Source organism: Genypterus blacodes, unplaced genomic scaffold (assembly GCF_046128005.1).
Source record: "Genypterus blacodes isolate CSIRO-AG114 ecotype Tasmania unplaced genomic scaffold, CSIRO-AGI_Gbla_v1 ptg000048l_1, whole genome shotgun sequence".
NCBI classification, from domain to species: Eukaryota; Metazoa; Chordata; class Actinopteri; order Ophidiiformes; family Ophidiidae; genus Genypterus; species Genypterus blacodes.
Genome location: NW_027466861.1, coordinates 293,706 through 320,030, shown reverse-complemented (window position 1 = coordinate 320,030; position 26,325 = coordinate 293,706). Strand labels below are relative to the sequence as shown.

The 26,325-nt window shown below is 50.0% G+C and overlaps 1 protein-coding gene across 1 annotated transcript; it reads left to right on the top strand.

Annotated features, from left to right (window-relative positions):
- The first annotated feature begins 135 nt into the window (after positions 1 to 135).
- trit1 (tRNA isopentenyltransferase 1) lies at positions 136 to 25,585 on the top strand. The gene is made up of 11 exons (XM_076150030.1): positions 136 to 316; positions 9,704 to 9,844; positions 12,535 to 12,633; positions 13,051 to 13,208; positions 14,471 to 14,613; positions 14,803 to 14,914; positions 18,019 to 18,131; positions 18,269 to 18,346; positions 23,813 to 23,922; positions 24,524 to 24,641; positions 24,727 to 25,585. The coding sequence occupies exons 1-11, from the start codon at positions 158 to 160 to the stop codon at positions 24,909 to 24,911; spliced, it is 1,416 nt and encodes a 471-aa protein (XP_076006145.1). The 5' UTR covers positions 136 to 157; the 3' UTR covers positions 24,912 to 25,585.
- Positions 25,586 to 26,325: the final 740 nt, after the last annotated feature.

Below are 26,325 nucleotides of genomic sequence, written 5' to 3'. Positions count from 1 at the left end.
CGAAATCTCTTATTTTTTTTAGTTTTTCAACCCGTCCACCATCAGTCAGCGTTACCACAGTAACGCTTGCTTGTTGCCTGGTAACAGAACCCACCTCTGTTCTCTGCGTCTACCGCGCATGCGCCGGACCGTCAGCTGGGCACCGAGCAGCGGCATCATGGCGGCGTCCACTCGGCGCGTGCAGTGTGCTCTTCGGAAAGCGGCGGTTCCGTCGTTGGTCGTGATTCTAGGAGCTACCGGCACCGGGAAGTCCAAACTGGCGATCGAGATCGGCAAGCGGGCCCAGGGAGAGATCATCAGCGCGGACTCGATGCAGGTAAGAGACGCGGGGCCGCGGGGGGACGAGCTGGGAGTCCTTGACACGGCCGCCATGACGCTTCTGAGCGGAATAAAAACACCAAAAAAGGACAAATATAAGGACGTATTCAGACAGATTAAAGTAGATTAGCTCGATGTCATTTTAATCAAAGTTTCTCAACGCACAGTGTTCAGCTAAACTGTTTGATTGTCATACAATCTGAGGAAGAACGTAGCAACGAATCCTTCTGACATTCGGTGCGATTCATTGTTCAAATTACGAGACGAATCATACATCTACACCAAGAAGATGTTATAGAGTAGATAATGATACAACTGCACAGGTTAAACACGTAAAGTTAGACTGTGTGACTGCACGATGCTTTTAATGTATTGTTGTTGCTATAGTAGCTTGCGTGCATGTTACGATCATTGATGATAATCGGGATTCTCATCATCGATCACTGCGCTTCTGTGTATCTAAGGAGACACATCACCATCGGTCTGTTTATATCTTCCCCACTCTGCGGGACTCGAGCACCCTTAGTCAGTCCTGTTGTGTGATCTGCTTTGTTCCTGAAACATCCTGCCAAAGATACACAACAACAACAACAACAAGAGGTTGTGTTAGGGTCAGTCTATGTACACGTGAAGACACATTCTGTTCTCCTCTGTGGTGCAGATCCCTGTGGTCCTGTGCATCCTCTCCTACATGGCCCTGCATGCATTAGTGTTGTTCAATAAGAAACACTGGAAGAGATGATGTCATCCACAGTGGGAGCAGATACTTGCAGACTTGCCTGGATGTACTTGAGTGGCAGACGGTTGTTGTATTGTGGTGACACCAGTGGAGACGTTGTAGGACGTGTTAATGTGTCCTGTCAGGCTGTGGTGTGCCTGTAAATGATGTCTTTGCGTTTGTCTGATCTGTGCCACAAATTAACAATATCCAGTGAATGCAGTGCACAGTGTAAAAGCCAATATGCACAAACTAACAAAGGAAACATGATATACAGATACACAGTGTGATGTATACAGTATTAGAATCAATAGTAGATGTATGCAAACACAGCAAGTCAAAAAAAATTCTGTTACAGTAAAGTGGACTTTACTATCAATCAATTTATTAATCAATCAAGTACGTAGTAGCATAATAAACCTATTTAACTAATCTGTATTGAAATGACAGGCTAAGCTTTGTGTGTGTGGGTGTGTGTGTGTGTGTGTGTGTGTGTGGTGGTGGTGGTGGTGGTTGGGGGGTGTGTGCGTGTGTGAGAGAGAGAGAGAGAGTGTATGTGACTACGCGGTGACATTCTCACGCCTGCGTCATTTCACTCTCTTCTCCATGACGCGGCTGGCCTTTTTGGTTCTCAGGCTCCGTTGCCACAGCAACTAGAGGGCATACACAAAAGAAGAGGCTGGATGCTGGCTAGAGTCTGGGTCAAACTGGAGCCCAGGACACACACACACACACACACACACACACACACACACACACACACACACACACACACACACACACACACACACACACACACACACACACACTCTCTCTCACTCTTGCACAAAAGTTTTTCCATGTCTGTGTGTACCTGAACACACTGTACTCGCGACTGTTTCATCGCCTTTCTCTCGCGGTAAATGCAGCTTCGTCCCCCCTTTCGCTGCCTTTCATCGAGCGGCGTCCTTGACAATGTGTGTGTGTACGTGCGTGTGTGTGCGCGTGCGTCTGTCTCTGCGGGGAGCGGCTCTTCCAGCAGTCACCTGGCACTGGGTAAACTGGGTTACACTAATAACATTTTCAGCCTAGAATATCTCCCTACAGCAACAGGAGGAGAAACGCGCGGCCTACTTAGACTCAGCCTATCTCTACAATCTCTGGCCTTGTTGCTCCCCCGCTGCTGGTGTGTGTGTGTGTGTGTGAGGGAGCCAGAGAGATGGAGTGAGAGAAGGAGCGCTGATGCGAGAGCGGGGCTGTGTGTAGGCTAGAGCCGGCCCTGTGTTGTCTTTGGAAGAGGAAACAGTCTGGTGTTGTTTGGGAGAAAGCGGCATTGTGCTGAGCTGGTGCATATTCAGCGCCGTGCTGCTCCGGCCCAGCAGCTGATAGTGAATGGACACACTGTGGCCACGGGGAAGTGCCTATTGTCCCGCCGGGAATCGGTTCCCACACTCCCCAACACTCCTATTGTGTTATTATCCCCCCCTACCCCCCCCCCCCCTCTGCTCCCGGCCCCTGCCCCCCCCTCCTCTGCCCACAGTCCATTGGAAATGCAGGGGGATATTATTCACTCATTAAATGAACATACTATCCATGGCAGACACACACACACACGCACACATGCTGTGCTGTACTGTCAGGGAATTAGCCCCGTCGGCCTGTGGCATCAACCGCCGGGTCCTAAAGTGGGCACCGGGGACCACCGGGGTTGGTGGCCCCCCTCAGACAGCGCCCAAAAAGAAAAAAAGTGGATATTCGTGGTGTTTTCACTCCCGGCAGGGTAGTGACACGCAAAACTGAGATCTGAGTAATGGAGGCTGCACCTATAGATGGAGACGTGGCTTGTGCTCATTTCTCCATAAGTTTTTATGACTACAGGGTGACACGGGGGTGGTCTCCAGGCTGAGGGGGCGTCGGGAGGGTCGGAGAAAAGGTCAGAGGTCGCAGGAGGGAGAGTTAACGGGTCATGCACCGACCGGAGTGACCGGCGCTTCTGTGTGTCGTTGGATGCGTCGGCAGCATTGGTGCCTGATGACCCTCGCTTGATGCATCTGTGGAAGAAGGAGGAGAAGAAGAAGAAGAAGCCGCCATATTGTCCTAAAGTGGAGAGATGAGCGTTGAGGCGCGAGACAAAGGGAAACGCACTTTGTCAGGCTCATTATGTGTGGAATGTGAGCGGCGTGAAAGCCGTCATGTGTCATCTCGGCCCCCGTAGGCCTGTAAAGTTGTAAAGTTTAACACATGACAGTCCTGTGATTCTGCCTCTGCATGTGGAGCTTGTTCTTTGTAAAGGTTATGTGCTTATTAATGCCCAGAGGCACACACACATATACACTCACACACACTCACTCACTCACTCACACATACACTCACACCAACTGCTCATCTGCGTATTCACCTAAACACATCCCACACTCAAAAACTGTGCTGCCATGTTTCCCTTTCATTCACACTCACCTCTCTCTCTCTCTCTCTCTCTGTCTCTCTCTCTCTCTGTCTCTCTGTCTCTGTCTCTCTCTCTCTCTCTCTCTCTCTCTGTCTCTCTGTCTCTGTCTCCCTCCCTCTCTCTACCCCTCCTCTTCTTCCATTTCTCTCTCTAGCTCTGTCTGTCTCTCTCCCTCCATTTCACTCTCTCTGTCTCTCTCCTTCTCTCTTGCTCTCTCTCTCTCCCTCCCTCTCTCTACCCCTCCCTCCTTCCATTTCTCTCTCTAGCTCTGTCTGTCTCTCCCCCCTCCATTTCACTCTCTCTGTCTCTCTCCTTCTCTCTTGCTCTCTCTCTCTCTCCCTCCCTCTCTCTACCCCTCCCTCCTTCCATTTCTCTCTCTAGCTCTGTCTCCCTCTCTCCCTCTTCATCTCTCTCTCTCTCCCTCCGTTTCTTTCTCTCTCTAGCTCTGTCTGTCTCTCTCTTCCTCTTCCCTTCTTTCTCCCTCTCTCCCTCTCTCCCTCCCTCCCTCTCTCTCTCTCTCTCTCTGTCTGGTGTGGCTGTGACCCGTCTGGGCTTTGACGTATCTGTTTGTTTTGGTGAGTCGTCCATGCTGCCTCCCACATCTGATTTATCATGGATCTTTTTCAGCGATCCGAGCCTGTGCAGGAACATGCCGGGGCCGATTAACTCTCCCTCTCTCTGTGTGCGTGCATGCGTGTGTGTGTGCAGTCTGTGGGTGCGGTGATGCGGTCGCAACAGGAAAGCGGCGAGGGGAGAAGATGATGGTGGGATGGAGGAAGGGGGTTGAGGAGGGAAGGGGGGAGGGAAGGGGGCGGGCGGGAGCAACGCCATGAATGATTTATTAGTCTGGCATTACTGGGCCATTCCCCACAGAGAGGAAGAGCGAGGGGAGGAAGAGAGAGGGATGAGTTGTTGAAGGGCGGCGCCTTGAGGGAGGAGGATGGAGGAAACTGGCGAGGAGAGAGCTTTTCTCTGAAGGAAGGAGGTGTAACAGGAGAGGTTCAGAGAGGACGGCGACTGTAAGGTCGCGCTCAGGGGTCAGGCGGAGGACAGGACGTCTCCCCCAGCTGGACTCTGGGCCCGGATGATCTGATTCACATGGACTTTGATATTATCGGCTGTGACTGTGTGAAAACATTGCGTTCCTTTTCCTCCAGACTGCAGGAGGTCCACGTACAACACAACACAACACAACACAGTCTGTCCTCCAAGCAGAGCCGCTCCGTAGCTCCTCAGCTTCCCCCAGACCAGACAGGAATCATTCAGAAACACCTTTACATTGGGATTTGATCGATGATGGTGCATGCGTTCCCCCCCCGATTGATCCAAATCCGTTACGTGTAGCGTTTTAGAGAGAGAGAGAGAGAGAGAGAGAGAGAGAGAGAGAGAGAGAGAGAGAGAGAGAGAGAGAGAGAGAGAGAGAGAGAGAGAGAGAGAGAGAGAGAGAGAGAGAGAGAGAGAGAGAGAGAGAGAGAGAGAGAGAGAGAGAGAGAGAGAGAGAGAGAGAGAGAGAGGCGCGCTCCACCCAGCTTTTCCTGAATGGACCTGACCCCGGACTCGGCGAAACATGGATGAAGTCTTTAACTTGTGCTCCCTAAATGCTCTCCGGCTGCTCACACTGATCCAATTAAAACACACATTACACCTTCAAATGAACAATTCATTACTTCAAATGTGCAACAAAGTTTTGTTCCCCCCCCAGTTTGTGGTATAGAGGAACATTCGGGCGGTTGATTGTACTGATGGAGGAATTAAGTCTTAAAATACATTTAATAGCAGGTTAATCTTGGCAAACGACTTTGAAACGTCTCCTTTTATTCTCTGTTGGCCGTCGCTGACAGTAAGTGTCTCTCCCTCTCTCTGTCTCTCTCTCTCTCTCCTCTCTCACTTTGTCTTTTTCTCTCTCTCTCTCCCTCCTCTCTCTTTCTCTCCCCTCTCCTCCCCCCTTCATGTAGAACAGCTGTCTCGTGCAGGGCGTGAGGTTGGCCAGGCGGGCCGGCTGCAGGCTTTGCAGGGCACGAACACTGAGCTCATTGTCTCGCATACACACACACACACACACACACACACACACACACACACACACACACACACACACACACACACACACACACACACACACACACACACACACACACACACACACACACACAGAAGCCGGTCACATCCATTTTAAAGCGAGTCGCGGGCGTTGAAGCTCCACAGCCTGAACCCACATAAGAAGCAGGAGTTTCCACTGCGGTCCATCAGCGGCGGTGGCGACGCGTGGAAGCGGAGCAGACGAACGGAACGCCAATCGTTTCTGGTTTCACCGCTAACACGCCCTCAACTCAGTCGCTTAGAGGGCGAAGACGCACGTCTGCGGCAGAGAATAACTCACAGCGACGTCGGCACGATGAGTCACGTCGCTGTTCTGGTTCTGGTTCCAGTCCAGAAGTGGCTGAGGTTGGGCTACGCTAACACTATGAGGTCATCGCTCCTCTACAGGTGGTCGTGAGGGCAAACTGTCACACACGATGATTGAACTGAGGCATTATGGCAGCTTGTATTTCGAAACATCTCTGCACAGTTCAGAGGTGAATTGAAGGCCTCCCCTCTTCTTCTCTCTCCTCATATCCTCGTCGGCCTCTTAAACGTTTCCAGAGGACACGAGTAAAGACGATTAGGGGACATTGATTGTTATCGCCGATGCCTTCGTGGCTCTGAGCCCCGGCGACGCTGCAATTTGTAGCTCATTTCCACCGTCTGGAGTGGAGGTCTTTATTTCACTCTGGTTCTCTGCGCCTGAAGCGTTCGCTCGCTCGCTCGCTCGCTCCTCATCCTCCTCCTCTGCAGCCAGACGCACTTTTCATTTTTCTGATTTACCCCCCTCCCCTGCTTTCACTCCCGGGTCTCCTTGTTCTCATTAAGGCTGAATTAAAATCACCTCGATCTGTTTTTGAACACACGCACACGCACATGCATACACACACACACACACAGACACACACAAAGCGATTACATAAGAGTTAGCTGTGTTCCATCAGTGTCTGGTGAGAAGGGACGAAATGAGGAGAGAAGCAGAGATGAACAAGAGCAGAAATGATGACAAACCATGAGTGTGTGTTTTGGAAATCAAGTGAATTCGCTTACTGGGCGATTCTTGCTGTGTTGTCTCACTTGCTTTACGTTGTGAGTTCTTCCGCCATTTAGATGAGGTTTCATGATGGCCGTGTGGTCGGACCTTAAGGTGGTGTGAGAGTTGGAACACCAAACTGGGAGAGGAAAGGAAGAGGAACTGTTGAATGAAAGAGAAGTAGAGTGCATAAGTTTTGTGTACATTTTGTCAGGTGTGTGTGTGTGTGTGTGTGTGTTTAAATGAGGCCTTTGTCTGGCTTCCCAGCACGGCGTTAATGAAATGTGTGTAAATTGGAAAGGAGTGTGTGGAGCGTGGCTTAAAATGAGACACACATGACCCTCACACACACACACACACACACACACACACACACACACACACACACACACACACACACACACACACACACACACACACACACCCCTTCCCCCCCGCCCACTCTCACTCTGTCTCTCTCTCTCTCCCTCACGCACACACACTGACAAATGCCAACTCGGTCCAAACCTGCTCACTCTGTGCGTCTCTGTCTTGCTCTCGACACCATTCTGCCAGCCTTCTGCTTACCCATCATCCTGTCTGTGCAATCTGTGTGTCTGTGGTTGTGTGTGTGTGTGTGTGTGTGTGTGTGTGTGCGTGAGGAAGGAGGGGGGGGGGGGGGTAATGTGTGTAAATTTGTCAGGGGAGCATCCTGTTCTCTGTAACAAGTACACAGTGCTCCTCTGTCTGTCAGTCTGTCTGTTCATCTCTGCTTCTTACACACTCCTCTCTCCAAACCTCCTTCAAGCCCTCGCCCTCCTTCATTTGCTCTTCATCCCTCCATCCATCCCCTCCACCCCCAGCCCCCCCCTCCCCTTGGCCGACTCTGGTGTCGCTCAGTGCCGCTGTGAATAATTTATTAGGCTGGGTTGTTGCGTCCTGCCCTCCTCCCCACTTTGGGTTTGCTGGAGAGCGAATGAGCAAACAAACACACACACATACACACACACACACACACACACACAAACACACAAACACACACACTGTTGCCATGGATATGATTGGTAACAACGCGTGGTTGAATTGATTACCCAATATGTTTTGTATTGGATGAAACGGTCGGTAATGATGCACTGTTGAGATGTAAGATTTGGACCCGAGGACTTTCACGTCTTCTGTCCATTGGCTCCAACACACACACACACACACACACACACACACACACACACACACACACACACACACACACACACACACACACACACACACACACACACACACACACACACACACACACACACACACACACACACACACACACACGTGAAAACCAAGAGAGGAACGTGGAGGTGGAACGTTCAGTCACGGCGATATCTGAGCATCATCGCCTTGACGATCCCCCTGTGTTTAATGCACAAATCTCAGGGGCCGGTTAAGGGTTTGAAAGAGGACATTTCAGGTACTGTACCTTTAAGAACGCACTGCATTCTGATTCCCCCGAACAAGTCGTACTCGTCAGGTCTCGAATGTCTCACCACACTCGAGGCTCCTCCAGGTTGTATCCTCTTCTCAGGTCTTTCTCTCGTCTCCTCCCCATCCTGTGTGTGCGTGTGCGTGTGTGTGTGTGTGTGTGTGTGTGTGCGCCAAGCGTACTCCAAACTCTGGAGACTGGGTGTGAACTATGTGATTGGTGGCCTGTCTGTGGACGCGAGAGCTGCTGGCTCCCCTGGCAACCCCACATGGAATAGGCAGGTGCAGAAAACAGGTTGATGGATGAAGTCACCAAAGAGCAACACGCCATCGATCCCAATGTAGATGCACGTGTTCCTGCAGACATCTACGTCCAAACTGGGTCACTGGCGGTGTTCTTAGAAGTTGGAGCATTTTGTTGATATTTGGTCCCAATTTAGGAATAGAAATGCGTTGCGCTGTAATGATCGTGATGCAAAATACCGACGTTTCAGGAACAGTGAAGTCCACAAGCTTCTTCGTGTTCTCCATGGATCTTTGTGTGTGTGTGTCCATCAGGGTCCATTCCAAATACTCCTGTACCAGATCACCAAACAGCCAGCATTGCTTTAATCTGTCACTTATCTGACCTGTAGCTCGTCGGGGCTCATCTCCTCATATCCTGTTTCACAGTAACTCCCACGGAGGTCCAGGAGCCTGAAGGAGGCATCTTGTTTGCCTCCTCCTCCCACAGGTGTTTGGCTCTCCGGGCCGGTCAGTCGGCGCGCTGGTTTGTTATGGAGCGTTTTCTTCCCGTTAGCTCGAGCCTGCCTGTTCCAAGCTGCGCTGTGAGCAAACACACACACACGCACACACGCACGCGCACACACACACACACACACACACACACACACACACACACACACACACACACACACACACACACACACACACACACACACACACACACACACACACACACACCCCTGCTGTGCCCTCCACACCACAGGAATGTCCGAGGCCCCGAGCAGGCTCCCCTCACCTCGGTCACACGCTGGAGGTTTCAGGTTGACACAAACTACAGCGGCGCTAGAAATTAACTTTAAAGTTTAAAGTCGAGTCTAAAGGAGCGTCTGATTTTTCAAAATAAAAGGCTTTGAATGCCCGAGTCTGTGTGCACAACGGACCGGAAAATGATCACAGCCAAACCTCTGTGTGTGTGTGTGTGTGTGTGTGTGTGTGTGTGTGTGCGTGTGCGTGTGCGTGTGCGTGTGCGTGTGCGTGCGTGTGTGCGCTCGCTGTGACACCCGGCCGTCACATTTCACAAAGCCCCCCCCCCCCTGCCTTCTCTCTCGGTGATGTAAGATGGACAGAGGTAGGTGTGTGTTTTCCAGGAACAGTCCGAGCCGTCTCACGTGGCCACGGTTGTCGCCTCTTCCTCTTCCTCAGGGGCGTTGCGTTTGCAGCTCCGCGTGGTGCTCAGACCGGCCCCTCCACTGATAGATCCACATCTCACTGAAATGTTCCCTTTTCTTTTACACGCCTTTCCAGGAATTGATGCAGAGAATTCCCATCATGCTCCCACTCAGAGCTTATTCGTTAGACTTGAAAGATTTTACCTGCAGCTCAATTCAACCTGCTTTAACATAACAGACTTCCTATTTTCACCCTCCTCCCTTTTGCTCTGTCTCCCCTTCAGGTGTATGAGGGTCTGGACGTCATCACCAATAAAGTGACAGCGGAGGAGCGCGCTCAGTGCAGACATCACATGATCAGCTTCATGGACCCTGTGGTCAGCAGCTACACGGTCGTGGACTTCAGGAACAAAGCCCTAGCTCTTATATCCTTCCTGGAAGTCTGTGAAATCGGAGGAACGCTATTTTCCGTAACACCTCCACCCACACGCTATCACCCTGTCACATCCCTCCACTGCACGTTAAGTGGTGACTACTGGGACGGGATTCACTTGATTTATCTCTTTCTCGTCAGTGTGTGTTTGTGTGTGTGTGTTGTGTGTGTGTGTGTGTGTGTGTCTGCTGTGTCCTGGTTTTGTCAATGTGTCTAGCTGCAGATGTTACACTGAAATTGAGGAGAGAGAGGGAGGGAAAGAGAGGGAGAGATCACTAGAGATGATATTAATAGGAGTCTGAGTCTGCGGTGTGTCTGCACACACACACACACAAACACACAAACACACACGCGCCTGCATCGGGCAGTCACACCCTCCCGCAGTCACCGGCCGTCACACAGATGTGGAGAGAGGAGGCGATAACTAGAGACGGTATTAATAGATCAGGCTGGCACACACACATCCCCCCCCCCCCCCCCCCCCCCTCCCCCACCACACCACACACACACACACATATACAGACACACGTGCACACACACATGCACCAGTGCGGCGACAGGATGCAGCAGCTCTAAGAATAGGCTCAGTGCAGCTCGAGCCCACCGGTGGGCGAGAGAGAACGAGAGAGGGAGAGAGCTGAATACAGATTAGAGGGGAGAGCGGCGCCGCGTTCCACGACTGTAACTGATAGGACGAGGAGGAGGAGGAGGGTGGAGGAGATGAAGAGGGCCGACAGCTCGAGAAGTTCCGAGACGCGAGCCGGCGAACACGACGGCACATCATCATCATCATCAGCCATCAATCCTTCACTCAATTTGCCCGTCGCATAAACCCCTCCCCCCTCCCTGTCAGCGATACTCCGCCGTCTCCCCTCCAGCCACCTCCTGCTCCTCTGCTCTTCAAGCAAAGTGACGCAGGGAGGGGTGTGTGTGTGTGTGTGTGTGTGTGTGTGTGTGTGTGTGTGTGTGTGTGTGTGTCAGGGAGAGAGAGCGAGGAACGCCGGCTGATGAGGCTTTATCTCGTTTGAGTGGTTATTTAATTATCCCAGGGTAGAGGAGAGGAGGTGGGCGAGCAGGTGGGAGGGAGAGGAGATGCGACAGAAAGGGAAGGATGGAGAGAGAAGGAGGAGGAAGAGGAGGGGGAGGAGAGGAAATAAGGTGTGGCTGCAGACTCTTCATCTGTGTGTCCAGGAGGGTTTGTCGTTTGAATTCCGATATAGTGATATTTTCCGCACTGATGTGGCGGGCTGATTCGCATCGAGTTTGTCATGAAGGCCGTTATCGAGCCCAGGCGACCCCGAAGGCTGCTGGATGAGGAAGAGGAGGAAGAGGAGCAGGCTGAGGCTGAGCAGTCGTGCATGCGGTCACAGTGAATGACTGCAGTGGGCGAGTGGATCATCTTACTGGCCACACTGCACTGTTAGGTGCTGACAAGAGAGAGAGAGCAAAAGAAGAAGAGTGAACAGTGAGCATCACACTGCTGCCCATTAGTCATGAAAAAAAGCTCCTTATTGACTTTTAATGCTGATTCGCCATTTAAAAGCTTTTACTTTTATGGGGCCTGGTTCTTATAAATAGAATCTTTTAACCCTTTAGTGACTCTGCTGCTGTCGCTCCTGCGTCAATGAAATTGCACCGGGCTCGTTCTGCCACTCAGCATCGAACACGATACAGGCCGTTCTTTCAGTAGAACCTTTTACTAAGCTTTTACTGCAACTCTTAATGTGGATTTACAGATTTTTGAAGTTCCGTGTAGGTTAATGAAGCTTTTCCTCATGAAGTTAAAGCCATTTAGAGCAAAAACAGACCTTGATGTCCAGCACGTTGGAGTGAATCTCCCTCGTAGGGGTGCTCTTGGTGCAGTTACACAAAGTGGCCTCTCGGGGCGACCCTGGGCGTTTCCCAGAACATGGACATGGTGCTGTCATCACATGATGCACCCAGAACCTCGTCCCCGACCCATGACTGGGTTCTGATTTTCCAGCCATTTCATTTCCCAGCATGCTGCGGGGACACATCTAAGCTGAATGTAGACTTGTTGACGCCTGTCCATCAAGACAAACCTACATACGGTGCTTATCTGTGGGGAAAGCGTGTTGATGTTGAATCCACCTGCCCACACATGTGGTTAGACACACACACACACACGCCCACTAGAAGCCGAGCAAGCCAGTGTTTGTCCGTCTCCTTCGCTGTTTCACTGTCTGCGGTTTGTTGCCAGTTTGGACGCGGCGAAGAAATCAGACTACGTTACACCATAAACAGATTCTTTTCAAAGATGTAAACATAATTATATTGAAATCGACGTATGTTTACTCAGACTAACCTAGATTATGCCGCTCGCCGTGCCAGTGTTGCAATCTGAACCACCTCCACTTTGCGTAATCGCTCTACGTAAACATGGCCACTGATCCCACTTCTCCTCTCTCTGACTGGTTGCTGGCGCCGTCTCTTTAAGTCGACGCCAACAGTCAGACAACACGCTCGCTGACCAAACACTTAACGTGATGTGAATATTGGTGACCGTGGCAACAAACGAGCCAAAGGCATTATTTTCTTAAGTGTTTGTGCTAAAGTGGAGGGGTGAAAACAACAGTTAAATTGTCCGTGTATGAGCGGCATGTGTGTGATGTGTGTGATGTGTGTGTGTGTGTGTTTGCTTGTTCCTTAACACGCTCTAACATAGAAGACATGCACAGCAGGAACAAGCTGCCCATCATTGTGGGAGGAACAAACTATTACATCGAGTCCCTGCTGTGGAGAGTTCTGCTGGACACAACGGTGAGGACCAAAGCAGCCACTGTCACACACACACACACGCTCACACACACGCTCTCTGTCGTCTTGACGCATCTTCTCATTATTATCAATTCATGTACTCATTTGTCTCACTTGCCTTCACTTAGCCTCTTAAATCGAAGCGGTGGCACGGCGCTGCTCACATGTCTCCGCCTGTGTGTGATCGGATTCGCCAACATGTAAAGCAAACAACGGGGAACATCAAATACACGCCTGAAGTGTCGCACAATGGCACTGTTTCCCTTCTATGTTGAGAGGCTTCTTCAGTTGTAACTTGCGTGGGAAGAGGCGGCGGCGTGTCTGTCAGCGTGGGAATCGGAAATGTCAGGCAGGATGCAGCTTCCTCGGCGTGTTGCAGTTTTGACTCTAAACCCTTTACCTGAATTTCCCCCCTCGCAGCAGGAGAACGAGGAGCCGGAGGATGGAGGAGGCGGAGCTCAAAGCAGAAAGTCTGCGCTGGAGAAACTGGGAGGAGCCGAGCTGCACAAGAAGCTGACGGAGGTGGACCCCGACATGGCCGCCATGTTGCACCCCAACGACGCGCGCAAGATAGCAAGGTGAGATCAGAGGGCTGTGGGGCCTTGGTGGAGGTATGAGACCTTATTTACATCACACACACGCGTCCTTGTGATGCGTTTGTATGTATACGTGACATTGTTTTGTTTTGTACGGAGTCTTAAAGGTCTCACGAAGAATAGAACCTCCACCCAATCAGCAATGACAAGACGAGTTTACACACGCAGGGATACACACACTCACACACTAACAGACAGGGCTGATGTGATGCAGGCGGCGCTCTCCGGCCCTGTGTGTGTGTGTGTGTGAGCGGGTTAGGTTAACCTGCTCCTCCGGCTGTCAGGAGGCGTCTTTTCCTCCGTGACCTCCGCCCTCGGGCACGACTCCAGAGCCTGTCGTGGTTTTTAAATGTCGGCGTCCTCAAAGTTAGTGGCGTTCCCGTTTCCCCCCTCTGCTTTATCACTATCCTACTCCCACCATGTCCACCAGATTGATCGTCTCACACTGTAACATTCAGGCTGCTCCCAGGGCCGGAATACATTTGTGGCCGCGTTGCTTTTGTCCTTGATTTACAGGACGGGTGCACGGTGAACTCACATCACCTCGGCTCAGCAAACCATTTTAGGGCTCACATACGTGATGTTGCATCGGCCGCTCAGAGACACACGGATAGAGGAATCAAACTCAGAAGAGAAGCGCTCGATTAACGACCGTGTCAGATTGTTTTTCCCTCCCACAACCTTGGGAGAAAATTCCAGGCCTCCTGTTTTTCCACGATGTCACTGCTCCTCTAATGATTTTAACACCGTCCGATTTCGGCTTCTGTTTGTTTTTAAAGGAGAAGCTAGTCTGAAAATTGTCTCCTTGTGCTCCGTTAAATAACCCAGCAGTTCTGAGATCATTTTAACATTTTAGTATCAAATCAACAAACACATCAGTCAGTTAAATAGGCATAACGGTCGACTACAACATCACACACAGGGCGATGGGACGTTGTCGGTACTTATAACGTTTTGAAAGCAATAATCAGTCATGTATCAGAAGTGGAGATGAATTTCTGACATTAAATCCAAGGAGCCACTCATCTGAGCCTGAGTGCTCCACCTGAGCTGCTCTCAGAATCAAGACCCCTCCACTCACTCATGTTCATTTCCAGCCGCCTATATGTAAGGTAGTCATCCTTATACCCGTAAAGGAAAGGGAATACACTTCTATGACATCAATTATGTAGGTAAACACCATCTGTGAGGGGAAACCAATCCTCACTGAATCCAAACTCTCCTTCCTCCACTTTCATCGGCAGGAGCCTGCAAGTGCATCAAGATACGGGCGTCCCCCATAGTCGCTGGCTGGAGGAGCAGAGGGGGCAGCAGGGAGGGGACGGGCTCGGCGGCCCGCTGAGATACCCAGACCCCTGCATCTTCTGGCTGCACGCCGACATGGACGGTGAGGAGCAGAGGGTCGCATTGATTTTTCATTTTGCAGCAATTCCTATTTATCAGAGCAACGGAAATGTCGATGCTCACGCGTGAACATCAATAAGCTGCTCGTGTGTGTGTCTTGTTTTGCCGTTAACAGCCATTGTTTGTCTCCCCTTCGTCTCCCTCCCTCCCTCCCTCCCTTGCTGTGCCACAGCTCTGGACAAACGGCTGGACGCTCGCGTAGACGAGATGTTGTCTGCAGGACTGATCGAGGAGCTGCGGGATTTCCACGTCCGCTACAATCAGCAGAAAGTCCAAGATCGCAGGTAACGAAACGGAAGCCCCTAGTACCTCGTGTTAATTTCAATTTACTGATGTCAAGAGTTGTGACTAAGTGCTTTTGGACCTAAAGTTCAAAACCCCTTAACCCGGAACTGTCCACAGCAGGAACTATTGGTTCTTCATGAAGGTTCATCTCAGTCATCCACTTTGTAGGACGTATAGGAAGTTTAAAGTGACCTCAGAGCTCATCACAGAACGTCTTTCCTTATGACCTTTGAACCCGACACGTCTGTGCGTCCCCATCAGTTCCCTGCATCGCCCCATAAGTTGAAGCAGCCCAGAGATCGTAGCAGAGAGAAAGTTCCTGCCGCGTGAAAGTCGTTAAGTTTCAGATCCTGCAGGTTGTTTCTGTTCTGTGGGAAGTTTGTCCGAATTCCGTTTGATGAAGGTTTGACATTCCTGAGAGATGAACGCACAGAGATAACCTCTCTTTTATCTTTAGCGTAATGGACTGAGTCCAGTACTTTTATTTATTTGTCCTGTGTACTGTGCATGCTGTCTTTCCCCAAAGGACAAAGAGACCAATTTAGATTCAGACCACACTGATGCAGTTTTTGCTCCGCTGAGGCCGATATTTCTCCGGGATGTCTGGTGATTTGCAGTAATTGCAGAGTTAAGCTCCCCCCGCACGGCATTAGCACCAACAGGGGAATCAGGTGATTGGTGCTTATTACCTTCAGAGCCGCAGGGTTCTTATCCCACCCTGAAGGAACGTGTCACCATCCTCTCTGGTACACATTGATGATGAAATAAATACTTAGTGTAGTTCCAGTAAAGGATCATCTTTGAAACACCGTTTCACTTTGGCACGTCGGGCTTCACACAATTATCAGCTGTGCTCAGAAGTCACTGTTTGGCTGTGATATAGAAGCCTGCAGCTGGTTTGTGCAGAATGGTTTTGGCCTCAGCAGACTCTCACTGTGCGGTCAGTGTGCCGGGTTTGAGACCTGAACTCGACACAGACACGCACGTGAACACGCAAGTGAACAGGAATCTGGGCATTCCAAAGTGGGAAAACAACCCAAAAAAGAAAATATGTGTTGGACCTGATGTGTCCATGTTCAGTTACTCAGTCATTTGTCTCTTGTCTCCATGGAGATGTGATGAGCATGGATGTTTATCATGGAGACTTAGACGTATGGTATATGAATATCATGTGGGATAATGAAGGTTGCTGATCTGTGTTCCAGAATAGGAAGATGTCAGGATTTGCTCCAGCTTAAATGTATTTGATTTCCTGCGCTGTAACGTTCATGCACTGCGTGTGCAGTACACACAGAGGACAATTTGTCCAGGCTGAAGGATCTCTGATCGTCCTTCAATTACCGCTCAGGGTCCACATGGAAAATGTCACGACTGACATCTCCACTTAACAGACATTAGTTTTACTTAAGGAAAGAAACGTTTTTATCTGCAGGAGCAAATGCTGCATTATGTGTAACGGCCAGTTTTACCTGCAGCAGCGCGGTCCTGCACTACAGCAGACCGACTGCATCAGGCTGCGAGCTCTGATCCCACTCTGCTCCCAGGGACTCGCTACTGCGTCGGAATCTGATGGAACGTTTTGCTCTGCGCTTTATTTTCTGCTTTCCAGACCAATAAACATTATGAACCAAGCAATTTCATACTGCGTTAAGCATTAATATGAGCTCTACATGGGCAGGAAGTACAAGCACAAGCTCATACCTCCACGAAGGCCCAACTGGCCCATCTGATTCTACTTTTGGGGTTTGGGCTGAATTTCACATGTTGAAAATGTATTCTCCACAGTTTTACCTGTTTACCAGTTTTGATCCGTTTTTAACTGGACTCAAACTTTCCACCGTGGCACTGTAGCATTTGAGGCAGTAGACGGGGGATAGTTACTGTCCCTGCCCTGAGAATGTGCCGCTCTGCGGACATGGAAGCTGCAGCTCTCTGGTGCCTGTCGTGCCACAAAGCCCTCAGCAGAGCATCAAGCTCCCCTGCCTTGGAGGGTTCACACGCATGTGCACTGCTGAAACGGACACACAGACGCCACGCTGCTCGGGGCTCTGTTGATGTCCCAGCTGTGTGTGTGTGTGCGTGTGTAGTTGAGTGTCAGGGCGTGGCGTGGCTGCAGGGGGGGTGGGGGGTGCGATGGTGGAGCGGTGGCCAGGATGCCGCCAGTTCCTTTCTTTGGTCCCTCCTTCCTTTCATCACCCCATCACCCCATCCCACCTCATCAGCCAGCGCCCCCTCCTCCCCTCCTCCCCCCCTTCCTTTGTCTCTGCCACTATTGCCCTCTCAGCAATATGATCACTAAGCACTTTACTACTCTCTCTCTCGCTCCCTCTCTCCCTGGCTCTCCCTCCCTCTCTCTCTCTCTCTCTGTCTCTATTCTTACCCTTGCGTCTCCATCCCTGTCCGCTGTGGCCAGACATCAAGGTCAAATCCCTCCCTCCCTCTCTCTCTCTCTCTCCCTCTCCCCCCCCTCTCCCCCTCCATCCACTCTGCATTTCCTGTGCTCAGTCGTCGCTCTCAAATTTCTGTCTCGGCAAAATTTATTTCAGTTGTTTCCCCTCCTCGTTTCTGTTCCCTGGTGTTCTAATTTTATCACCGTTATTGGAATTGCTGTTGAAATTAAAGCAAATGATTAAAAAGTGGAAAAACAGAAGGTTTGCTTGAAGTGATAGCCAAAAATATACCAGGGCTCTATCGTTTTACATCACTAAATAGAATAAAGAATCACATTTGCCGTTGGAGGAGAAGGTCCCTGTGTGACAAAGGCAGCCAGCTTCTGTCTCTGGGATCAGCAGGTTTGTTGTGTTTCTGTCCGTAACCTTGATTTTGATGCACTGCAGTTTGCCGTCTCCTTGGTCAAGCTGTGGATCCCAGCACCTCAGGGTGTCACCGCCAGTGCCAGAGTTCCTCTTAATGTCAGTTTGTCACTTTATCCCCCGAAGGGCCTCACATCTGCTCCTGCGACTAATGTTGTTCAGGGAAGGACAGAGAGAGAGAGAGAGAGGAGGAGAAGGTGAAACCAGTGTAGAAATGTCAAGATGGAGAAACAAAAACTCCCTGGTGGGTAATATCTCCTCTCCTCTCCTCTCCTCTCCTCTCCTCTCAGTCAGGACTATCAGCACGGGATCTTCCAGTCCATTGGCTTTAAGGAGTTTCACGAATACCTGACCGCTCCTGAAAGCAGCACCCAGCAGGAGAGAGACTCGCTCAGAGAAAAAGGTCAGGGAGACGCCCCTTCAAGGTCACAGAGGTGGATTTGGACTCATTGATCTGTGAACTGGTGTGGGCTGATGGAACCAGTAAACTCATCTTTAAGGGTTTTTTTCCCTCCTTCCTTCTATTCTGTGTCTCTTTAGGTGTCGAAGCTCTGAAGATTGCGACCAGGCGTTACGCCCGCAAACAGAATAAATGGGTCCGTAATCGCTTCCTTAAACGTGAGTGCCCATCAGTCACACCAGCCGTAGTGTGTGTGTATGTATGTGTGTGTGTGTGTTGTGTGTGTGTGTGTGTGTGTGTGTGTTCCCCACAGTCCACTTCTGTAGCAATCGGCCCTCATCTTAACAAGATGAGAGTCACGCACTCCATTAGTCACACAATAAGCCTCTCAACCACTATATTAACTTGTTTATATACCTGTGTGTGTGTGTGTGTGTGTGTGTGTGTGTGATGTCAATACGTTCAGTCATTTTCCCGTATAATTTGAAAGCAAATGAAAGCATAAGCGCACTAAGGCCTCTTTAATATGTATATATTTATGTATTTAGTTTGATTTTTGTTCGCCCGGAGGTTTTTCAAAGGGGAAACTTTTGCCGCTTTGCACATTTCAAACTGTACTACGGCTCTAAAGCCTGCGTGATTGTGAATATAACGGGAGAAGTCAATAGCACAATGTTTAAATTATGGAAATGGGGCGCTTTAATTTCCTCAGTATGGATTTGATTTTGTCCAGCATCATGTCACAGATGCGATAATGTTTCAGCCTCCAGTTCCATATTACACCTGCACTCACACAGCCCAACACACAGATGATTTATGGCATTTGGTCGCGTGCCAGAGTGTCTGTTACTGCAGAACCGACGGACCCGCCCGCCGCAGCCATCGCCGACCTCTGACCTCTGTGTGGCTCGCCATAACTCGCCGCAAACACCCAAAAGCCAGAAGAGCTCATGTACATAAAGTCGTATGTCTGTCTGTCTGTGTGTGTGTGTTCTTCTGGACGCCCTGCAGTAAACCCAGACTCCTAATCCTGTTAGGCCCAAGTGGCTTAGACCTCGCCGGGCCCTAAACCTCAACACCCCTCGTTTCTCTTATGGCGCACCTTCCCGCCACACACGCCATATGCTCTCCAAACGCACGCGTAGGCGGGAGGAGCCGGCTTTTGTACATGAGCTCATTAGTATATTAGTGTGTGTGTGTCGTTACATACTGTATGAAGGTACAATGCATCGCTTTGACGTCAGTTTATGCTCAGAGCTGCTGGGAATGTGATAATCCAGAAATGTGGGCGGCGTTTAAAAAGGTTGGACATTCAGTGGTCGCCGATGCTTGTAGGCTGTTAGTTTGGTGATTTTTCCCAAATACTGTCAAACCGAGATTAGTTTTGTGGATCGGTTTTGGTTTGCAGTATAATTAGCAAGGAAGGAAAAATGCTACTTTTTACACAAAAGGCCTGAAAGCATAAAGTGAAGCGGTCCAAGATGATCGTCAAACACACTAACATCTGTCTCAGAAGCATGTCTCCTTTTGCGGGACTTGGAATTTTTTTCGCCCAGGACGTTCTTGACCTTACGTCCCCTCTGTTAGAGTTGCTTCAGCCCAACACTTTGCCATTTAACCCCTTGGTCGCACCTCAGTTACCGTGACAGCTGACCTCCTTTCTTTCTTTTTCTCTCTCTCTCTCTCTCTCTCTTCTCGCTGAGCTCCAGAGTATCACACACACACACACACACACACACACACACACAGACGCTGGCAGGCCTCAGCTGAGCACGCTAATCTCTTGAAGCATTACAGAGCTGCCAGGAATTTGCCCCGACCACACAAACGCGGGCAGCGAGGGGTCAGCGGGGTTTGCACAGAGCAACCCGAGCGGACCCAGATTAGTGGGTCAAAGGGAAAGACGGATTAAGAAGGACAGGGGGGCCGGAGAGGGTCGGCCGGTCTGAGCACTGAGCCTTTACTGAGCGTATATGTTCAAACGTATAGAAGACGCCCGACGTGATCACGCAGCCTGAAGGGTACAGATTTGATCCTACAAACTTAAGGCATCGAGAAGTAATGATGTGGCTCTCTCAAGCGAGGGAAGTTGCACCGCGTCACTTCCTGCTCTGTATGACCACGTATGTTTAAATTGAAACGCGTCCCCACTTCTCTTCTTCTGACCAATCGGTGGCGTTTGGTCTCACAGGCTCCGCCCAGTAGCCTGAGAGCGCCACGGGGCTCCAATCAACCGAAGCTGCTCTGTGTGTGTGTGTGTGCGCGTGTGCGTGTGTGTGTGTGCGTGTGTGCCCCGTTATAAGGGAGCGTCTAATTAGTGGATTTAATTGGCCATAAAGCAAACGGTAATTTGAGGTTATATCAATTTTAATAAGAACACAGTGTAATGCAGGGAGCTCCAGCACTCTCCAAGCATTTTTGTTTGTATTCCCTACAGACACACATGGCTGCCCACACACACACACACACACCGACACACACAGACACACACACACAGACAGCTACATACCTACCTGTAACCAGGATACTCAGGTGTAGTTTGACTGAGGCCGTGTGAGTGTTAAGTAACACGGGTGTCTGTATGTTTTAGTCGCTAATGTGAGTGAGGAGGAGGAGGATGGAGAGAGTGAAGGAACAGACGTATGAACGGATGGATAGTCGCGTAACATGATCCAGCCGAGGCAACAGGTGTGGGCCGAGTGTGGGCCGTTGTCTTCAAGCACGTGTGAAGAACACGCGCGCACACACACAGACACACACACACGTATTGACATGTGTGACTGGCAGCCTACCTGCATGGAGACGTTGCTGTCACCACACACACACACACACACAGACGCACACACAGACCTCAGTTTCACCCACCAGATAGACGAGAAGGCGAGAAAGACAGAAGTGGGTGAAAAGCAGAATGTGATGGAGGTAGAGGAAAGGAAAGGAGGAGGTGCAGAGAGGAGATGAAGGTGTTCGATTCAATGCACACAAAGGGAAGAAACTGACATCTTCATCATCCTTATCATTCAATGTGTCTGTAGCTGTGAAAACAACCAGGAGGGAAATACTTCAGCTTCTACCACTGAGGCAACGAGAAAGGTGAAGAAAAGAGGTTCTGCTGCCTCAGGGGAGGAATCAAAGGTGAACAACACACACATCAAACAAGCCGGGGAAACAAAAAGTGAAGAAGAAGAAGAAGAAGAGGACGAGAGGAATTCTTTTGAATGAATGGAAGCAGCTGTCGAGTTGCCGTGTGGATGTCGGCCAAAGAAGCACAGCTGGGCCGGGAACGCCGCAGCCAGACTGTAGCGGGTTAGTTTTCACAGCCCAAGTACACACACACACGCACACACACACACACGCACACAGGCACACAGGCACACAGGCACACATCCTCACTCAGCAAACACAAGGCAGCAAATGACTCTTGGCCGCTTGTTGCAACAGGTGGACTACTGTTTCGACACACACACACACACACACACACACACACTGCGCTGGCAGCAGCTGCCCGGCGACGTGAGATGGACTTTCTTGTTGGCAAAACGATCTCCCCTGTGCGCCTCAAAGGGAGCACTCACAGTTTGTGGTGTGTGTGTGCGTGCGTGCATGCGTGTGTGTGTGTGTGTGTGTGTGTGAGATCTGCCGGGCTGACCACCCTGCTCTTTGTCCCTCTGTCTCTCTCTTATCAACTTTCATTCACTCCAGAGTGGATTAGCAGAGTTAAATTTCACCCGAGCCCTAAACAAGGAGGCAGGAAGGAGGGGGGGGTTTGTCTATCCAGCATCTGGCAACCCAACCCCGCCCCCCTATCTCCCTTTTATTTACCTCGGCCCCATAGGAGGCGGGCGATTGCAAAATAGGAGTCGGGGGGTGTCGGGCGAGATAACAGAACAAAGTAAAGAAGAGAGATAGTGGGAACACCGGGGAATAGCAGAGCAGCTGGCCAGGTTAAGTATTCATTAGAGGACCTAAAGGAGGACTGCGAGGCGAGGCGGCGTCTGGTTCAGGTATACGCCAGGTGACGCTTCGTCACAACCACCTGCTCGCTATTGTGGGCAAAAGACACAGAGCAAGACAAACAAACACACACACCCACACCCACACACACAGAGAGTAACCATGCCCCAGGAAAGGCTTTGATTAACACTCAACTACTGTTTTTAGGATACACACAGTGCAAACACACACCCTGATGAGTGTGTGACTACGCGCCGTATAAACACACACCACACAATACTCAGGGATGCGGCTTGGCTTACCGACTGTCAATTTATAGCGATACGCACACGTCTTTCTGATGTTTGTGTGTGTTTTCACTCAGTCAGAGGAAACTCAGCTTGTTGTTCCTCGGCCTCCTCTACCTCTTCACACACACACACGTCTCCGATGCAGGCCATGCAGCTTCGTACTTGTATGTCAATGTGTGTGTGTGTGTGTGTGTGTGTGTGTGTGTGTGTGTGTGTGTGTGTGTGTGTGTGTGTGTGTGTGTGTGTGTGTGTGTGTGTGTGTGTGTGTGTGTGTGTGTGTGCGCGCGTCTGACCTCATCGGGCACAAACGCACTGGAATCTGTTTTTGCTTGAAATTCATTTGTTTTCAATTTCATATTCAGCTCAGATCTATAAAAGGTAGATTCCTGCTTATTGTTCTGACCCTCATGACCTGTGTGAAGGTTGAAAACCACAATCACTCTTCTGAGAGAATGTTTTGCCGCCTTTAAGTACCACATGTAAGCCACGCCCATTTGTGTCAAACTAGATTTTCTGCCATTTTTCTTCTCCTCTTTCTACAGTTTGGGGTCAATTGCCACAAAACTATACATTTGTAATGTAGCTCATCAAAAATCTGTTTAATATCAGGATTGAGAGACACAATGGGGGACAACTCTCTCTCTCTCTTTCTCTCTTGCCCTCTCTCTTTCTCTCGCTCTCTGCGCAAGTGTCTCCAATCGATTGGTGCTCGATGCAGATGGACAGACGGGCGGGCGGATAGACGGGCAAACACGGGGGACAGACGGGCAGGGCAGGGACCCACGCTGCTGTTTAGTGCTGAGGCCTTTAGACTGCTGACTGGGGCAAAATACAAACATGGGGGTGGGAGGAAGAGAGAGAGAGAGTGAGTGAGACTGATGGCGAGAGAGACGGTGCAGGAGAGGGAAGGGGAGGGAGGGAGGGAGACATTATCGAGCCAGTGTGAGTCAGCAGGTTGACAGCTTCGGGGAGCGGCCGCTCTCTCCGACGTGCCGGTGCATTTCCCAGTGTGCACTGGGCTCATACTGGCGTCGGCTGCAGCCTCACACATGCTCAGCCGCTGCTTCCAGGCGGATGAAAGCACCGGAACTTCCCGGTATGAGGACGCAGCCGGTGCTTCATCTCGTCTCTCTGGTGCGACGGACGTCATGCCGTTTGTTATGTTTTCCGTATTAAACTCAATGTAAAATTGATACGACGCCCTCGAAAACGCTGTCGAACAATTTCACCGGCCTCTCCGCCTGTTTAATCATAAATACGCGGTGGAAAAACTAAACACCAGCAGAGCAAACTTTTAATTAAATCATACTATTAGCCTTGAAAAAACACTAATTACTTTTATTGGCAGGCTGCATCGGCCTCGTTAAATGCAGCCTGTGTGTGCGCACAGCATGAGAGGCTCAGCATTCTGTGTGTGTGTGTGTGTGTGTGTGTGTGCAGGACCGGGGGACAGCGTGCCGGCGGTGTACGGCCTGGATGTGACGGACGTGTCTCGGTGGGAGGAGACGGTGCTGGACGCTGCACTGCAGATACTGGAGCGGCTCAGGAAGGTGTGGCCTCTCTGTCTGTCGGGCCGGCCAGCGCCTCCTCCTCCTCCTCCTTCGACAATCCCTTCTTCCCTCTCTCCTTTCTTTCCTGGCGACTCCCTCTTTCATTTGGTTGTCTTCCTCCCCGCTGCTTTTCTCTCTCTGCATTTTTCTTTTTGTTTTGCCTTGACCTCGTTTTGCCTCCACTCCCTCCGTCTTCTGCCTTTGTTCCTTCCTTTCTACTGTCACTTTTACCTTTTGTGCTCCAGTTTCTGTTTTCTTTTCCTTTCACGCACCTTTTCTTCTTCTCTGCTTTACTCTCATCTGTCGTTTTCCACTGTCTTTGTTCCGTTTTCACCCAGTTTGCTTTTATCTACGCATTTATCTGCGCATTTACATCCCATCCTCCTTCCTTTCCTTTCCTCTTGTCTTTCTGTTGGAGCTTGAATTGAAGTCCAAATTGATTTGAGTCCGACCCGTCCTGACGCATACGATCCAAACAAATACTAACCTACTAATAATACACTTTACATAAAACAAAGAAACCCCAGTCCATCCAGTCCAAGCCATTTCATGAACAGTCTATCAAAGCCTATAACTTGTTGTCTTTTGTTCAACCAATCAGGGTGAGCCCCCAGCTGTGGAACCAATCAGAGTGCAGGGGGCGGCGCTGAAGAACAAACGAAGCCACCACACGTGCGACGCGTGTGACAAGGTGATCATCGGTGACCTGGAGTGGACAGGTGAAGCTTCAACGCATCACAAGGTCAGAACGTTGCGTCACATTTGTCCAGATGAAGTAATGTGTCCCCTCTTTGCTCTGTTCAGCTCACCTCAAGTCCAAGAAGCATCACCATCATGTGAGGAAGAAGAGGAAGACTGATCCAGGGCCTGATGACGCTCCCGGCCCTGTGGAGAGCCTCCCTCAGGCAGCCTCTGCTGCCGTTGCCCCCGGCTGCAGCAGAACCTCCCAGGAGTCCCCGACAGATGAGGAGACGGCGGCCACACTTTGAAGAGCCTGGTAGACTTCAGACTGGGTGAGATGATTCAGGTTTCCATCGCTGCTCCATGTTCACAGATGGAAACCGAGGGAGTGGGAATCTTTACTGGAATCCAACAACCACACGCCTATGAAGGCCACTGAAGAACTTCCAGTTGAACCTTCAAAACCTCTCAAAGCACCCTAAAGAAGTGCAATGGGATGGGAACCAATCGCTGCTAATCAGGCTGGCCATAATTCCAAAGTCTTTACTTCTCTGACGGGGGAATCTGGCCTTTCAATCTACTGCATCATGTTTTTCCACGCAGTTGTCTTGAGCTTCCGTGATATTTTCAGTGTAAATCAAGCCTTTCCTCATAAAGTTAGAGCCGTGTTTGGCAGCAGTGGGCCTGTCAACACGCTCCACACCAGGGAGTAGCACGAAAAGCAGTGAACAAGACAGTTTAAGAAGGGTTGAAGCCGCTGTTGACAATCAACCCGGAAAAAGTGGATGAAGATGAACCGGCGGAAAATGACCTTCAGGCATATTCAACAGGTAAAACATCGCTCCCTTGTGGCAGGGATCTTTCACGCGTTCACACGAAGAAGTTTCTGGTAACTTCTGCGTCCGCGGAGCCACACTGCAGGCCGGCTACAGGGTTCTGCTTTGGTTTCTCATCACAGTGGGAATTCATGGCTGTTCCTCTGCCAGGGTGACAAAACACTGGAACGCTTTTATAGTTTTGCATTTCAACATTTGGATGATCCTCAAAGCGTCAAATCTGGACAACTCCAGCGTTATGGATAGAGATAAAACGGACATTTTTCTCCCTCAACCAATGAACTTTGACCTTTTGAAGACGAAGTAAAGCTCGAGGATTTGTTTATTTTCTTGCCACATGCGCCTTAAATAAAGTATCTACAGTCTGGATGCCTTTAAGTGAAAACTTGAGTTTGCCTTTGATTTTTAACCTAAACATCTGTGCATGTTCCTGCACAGACTCTGATCTTCAAACAAGGTCTGGAAATGTTAGACAATGCAATTTTCCAGGTCTTGTTGTTTGTTAAAGTGTGAATTAATCCATATTCTATTCTTCGGACCAGGATTTATATGAGGTTTTGTTTTGTTTTTTTCTGAGATTTATGCAAATGGTTTAGTAGGAAATCAGGAACAACCATGAATCAATGTTGCATTTCTGCAATTTGCTTTCTTTTTTACCACAGATTTTATTTTAAAGAATGTTATGATAGAATGTCTCCCCCCCACATGTATTTATATAAATGATGATAGAATTTAGAGAATTGTGACAAAAGAAGGAAATTAGCAGTCTTGGAAGAAATGATCACAAAGCAAATCTTCCTCTTTGGCATTACAGCATTCAATCACAAACGGAAGCCAAATTGTGTGAAAACTAAAACATTCAAACTGTCAGGCTGGAGATGAAAAT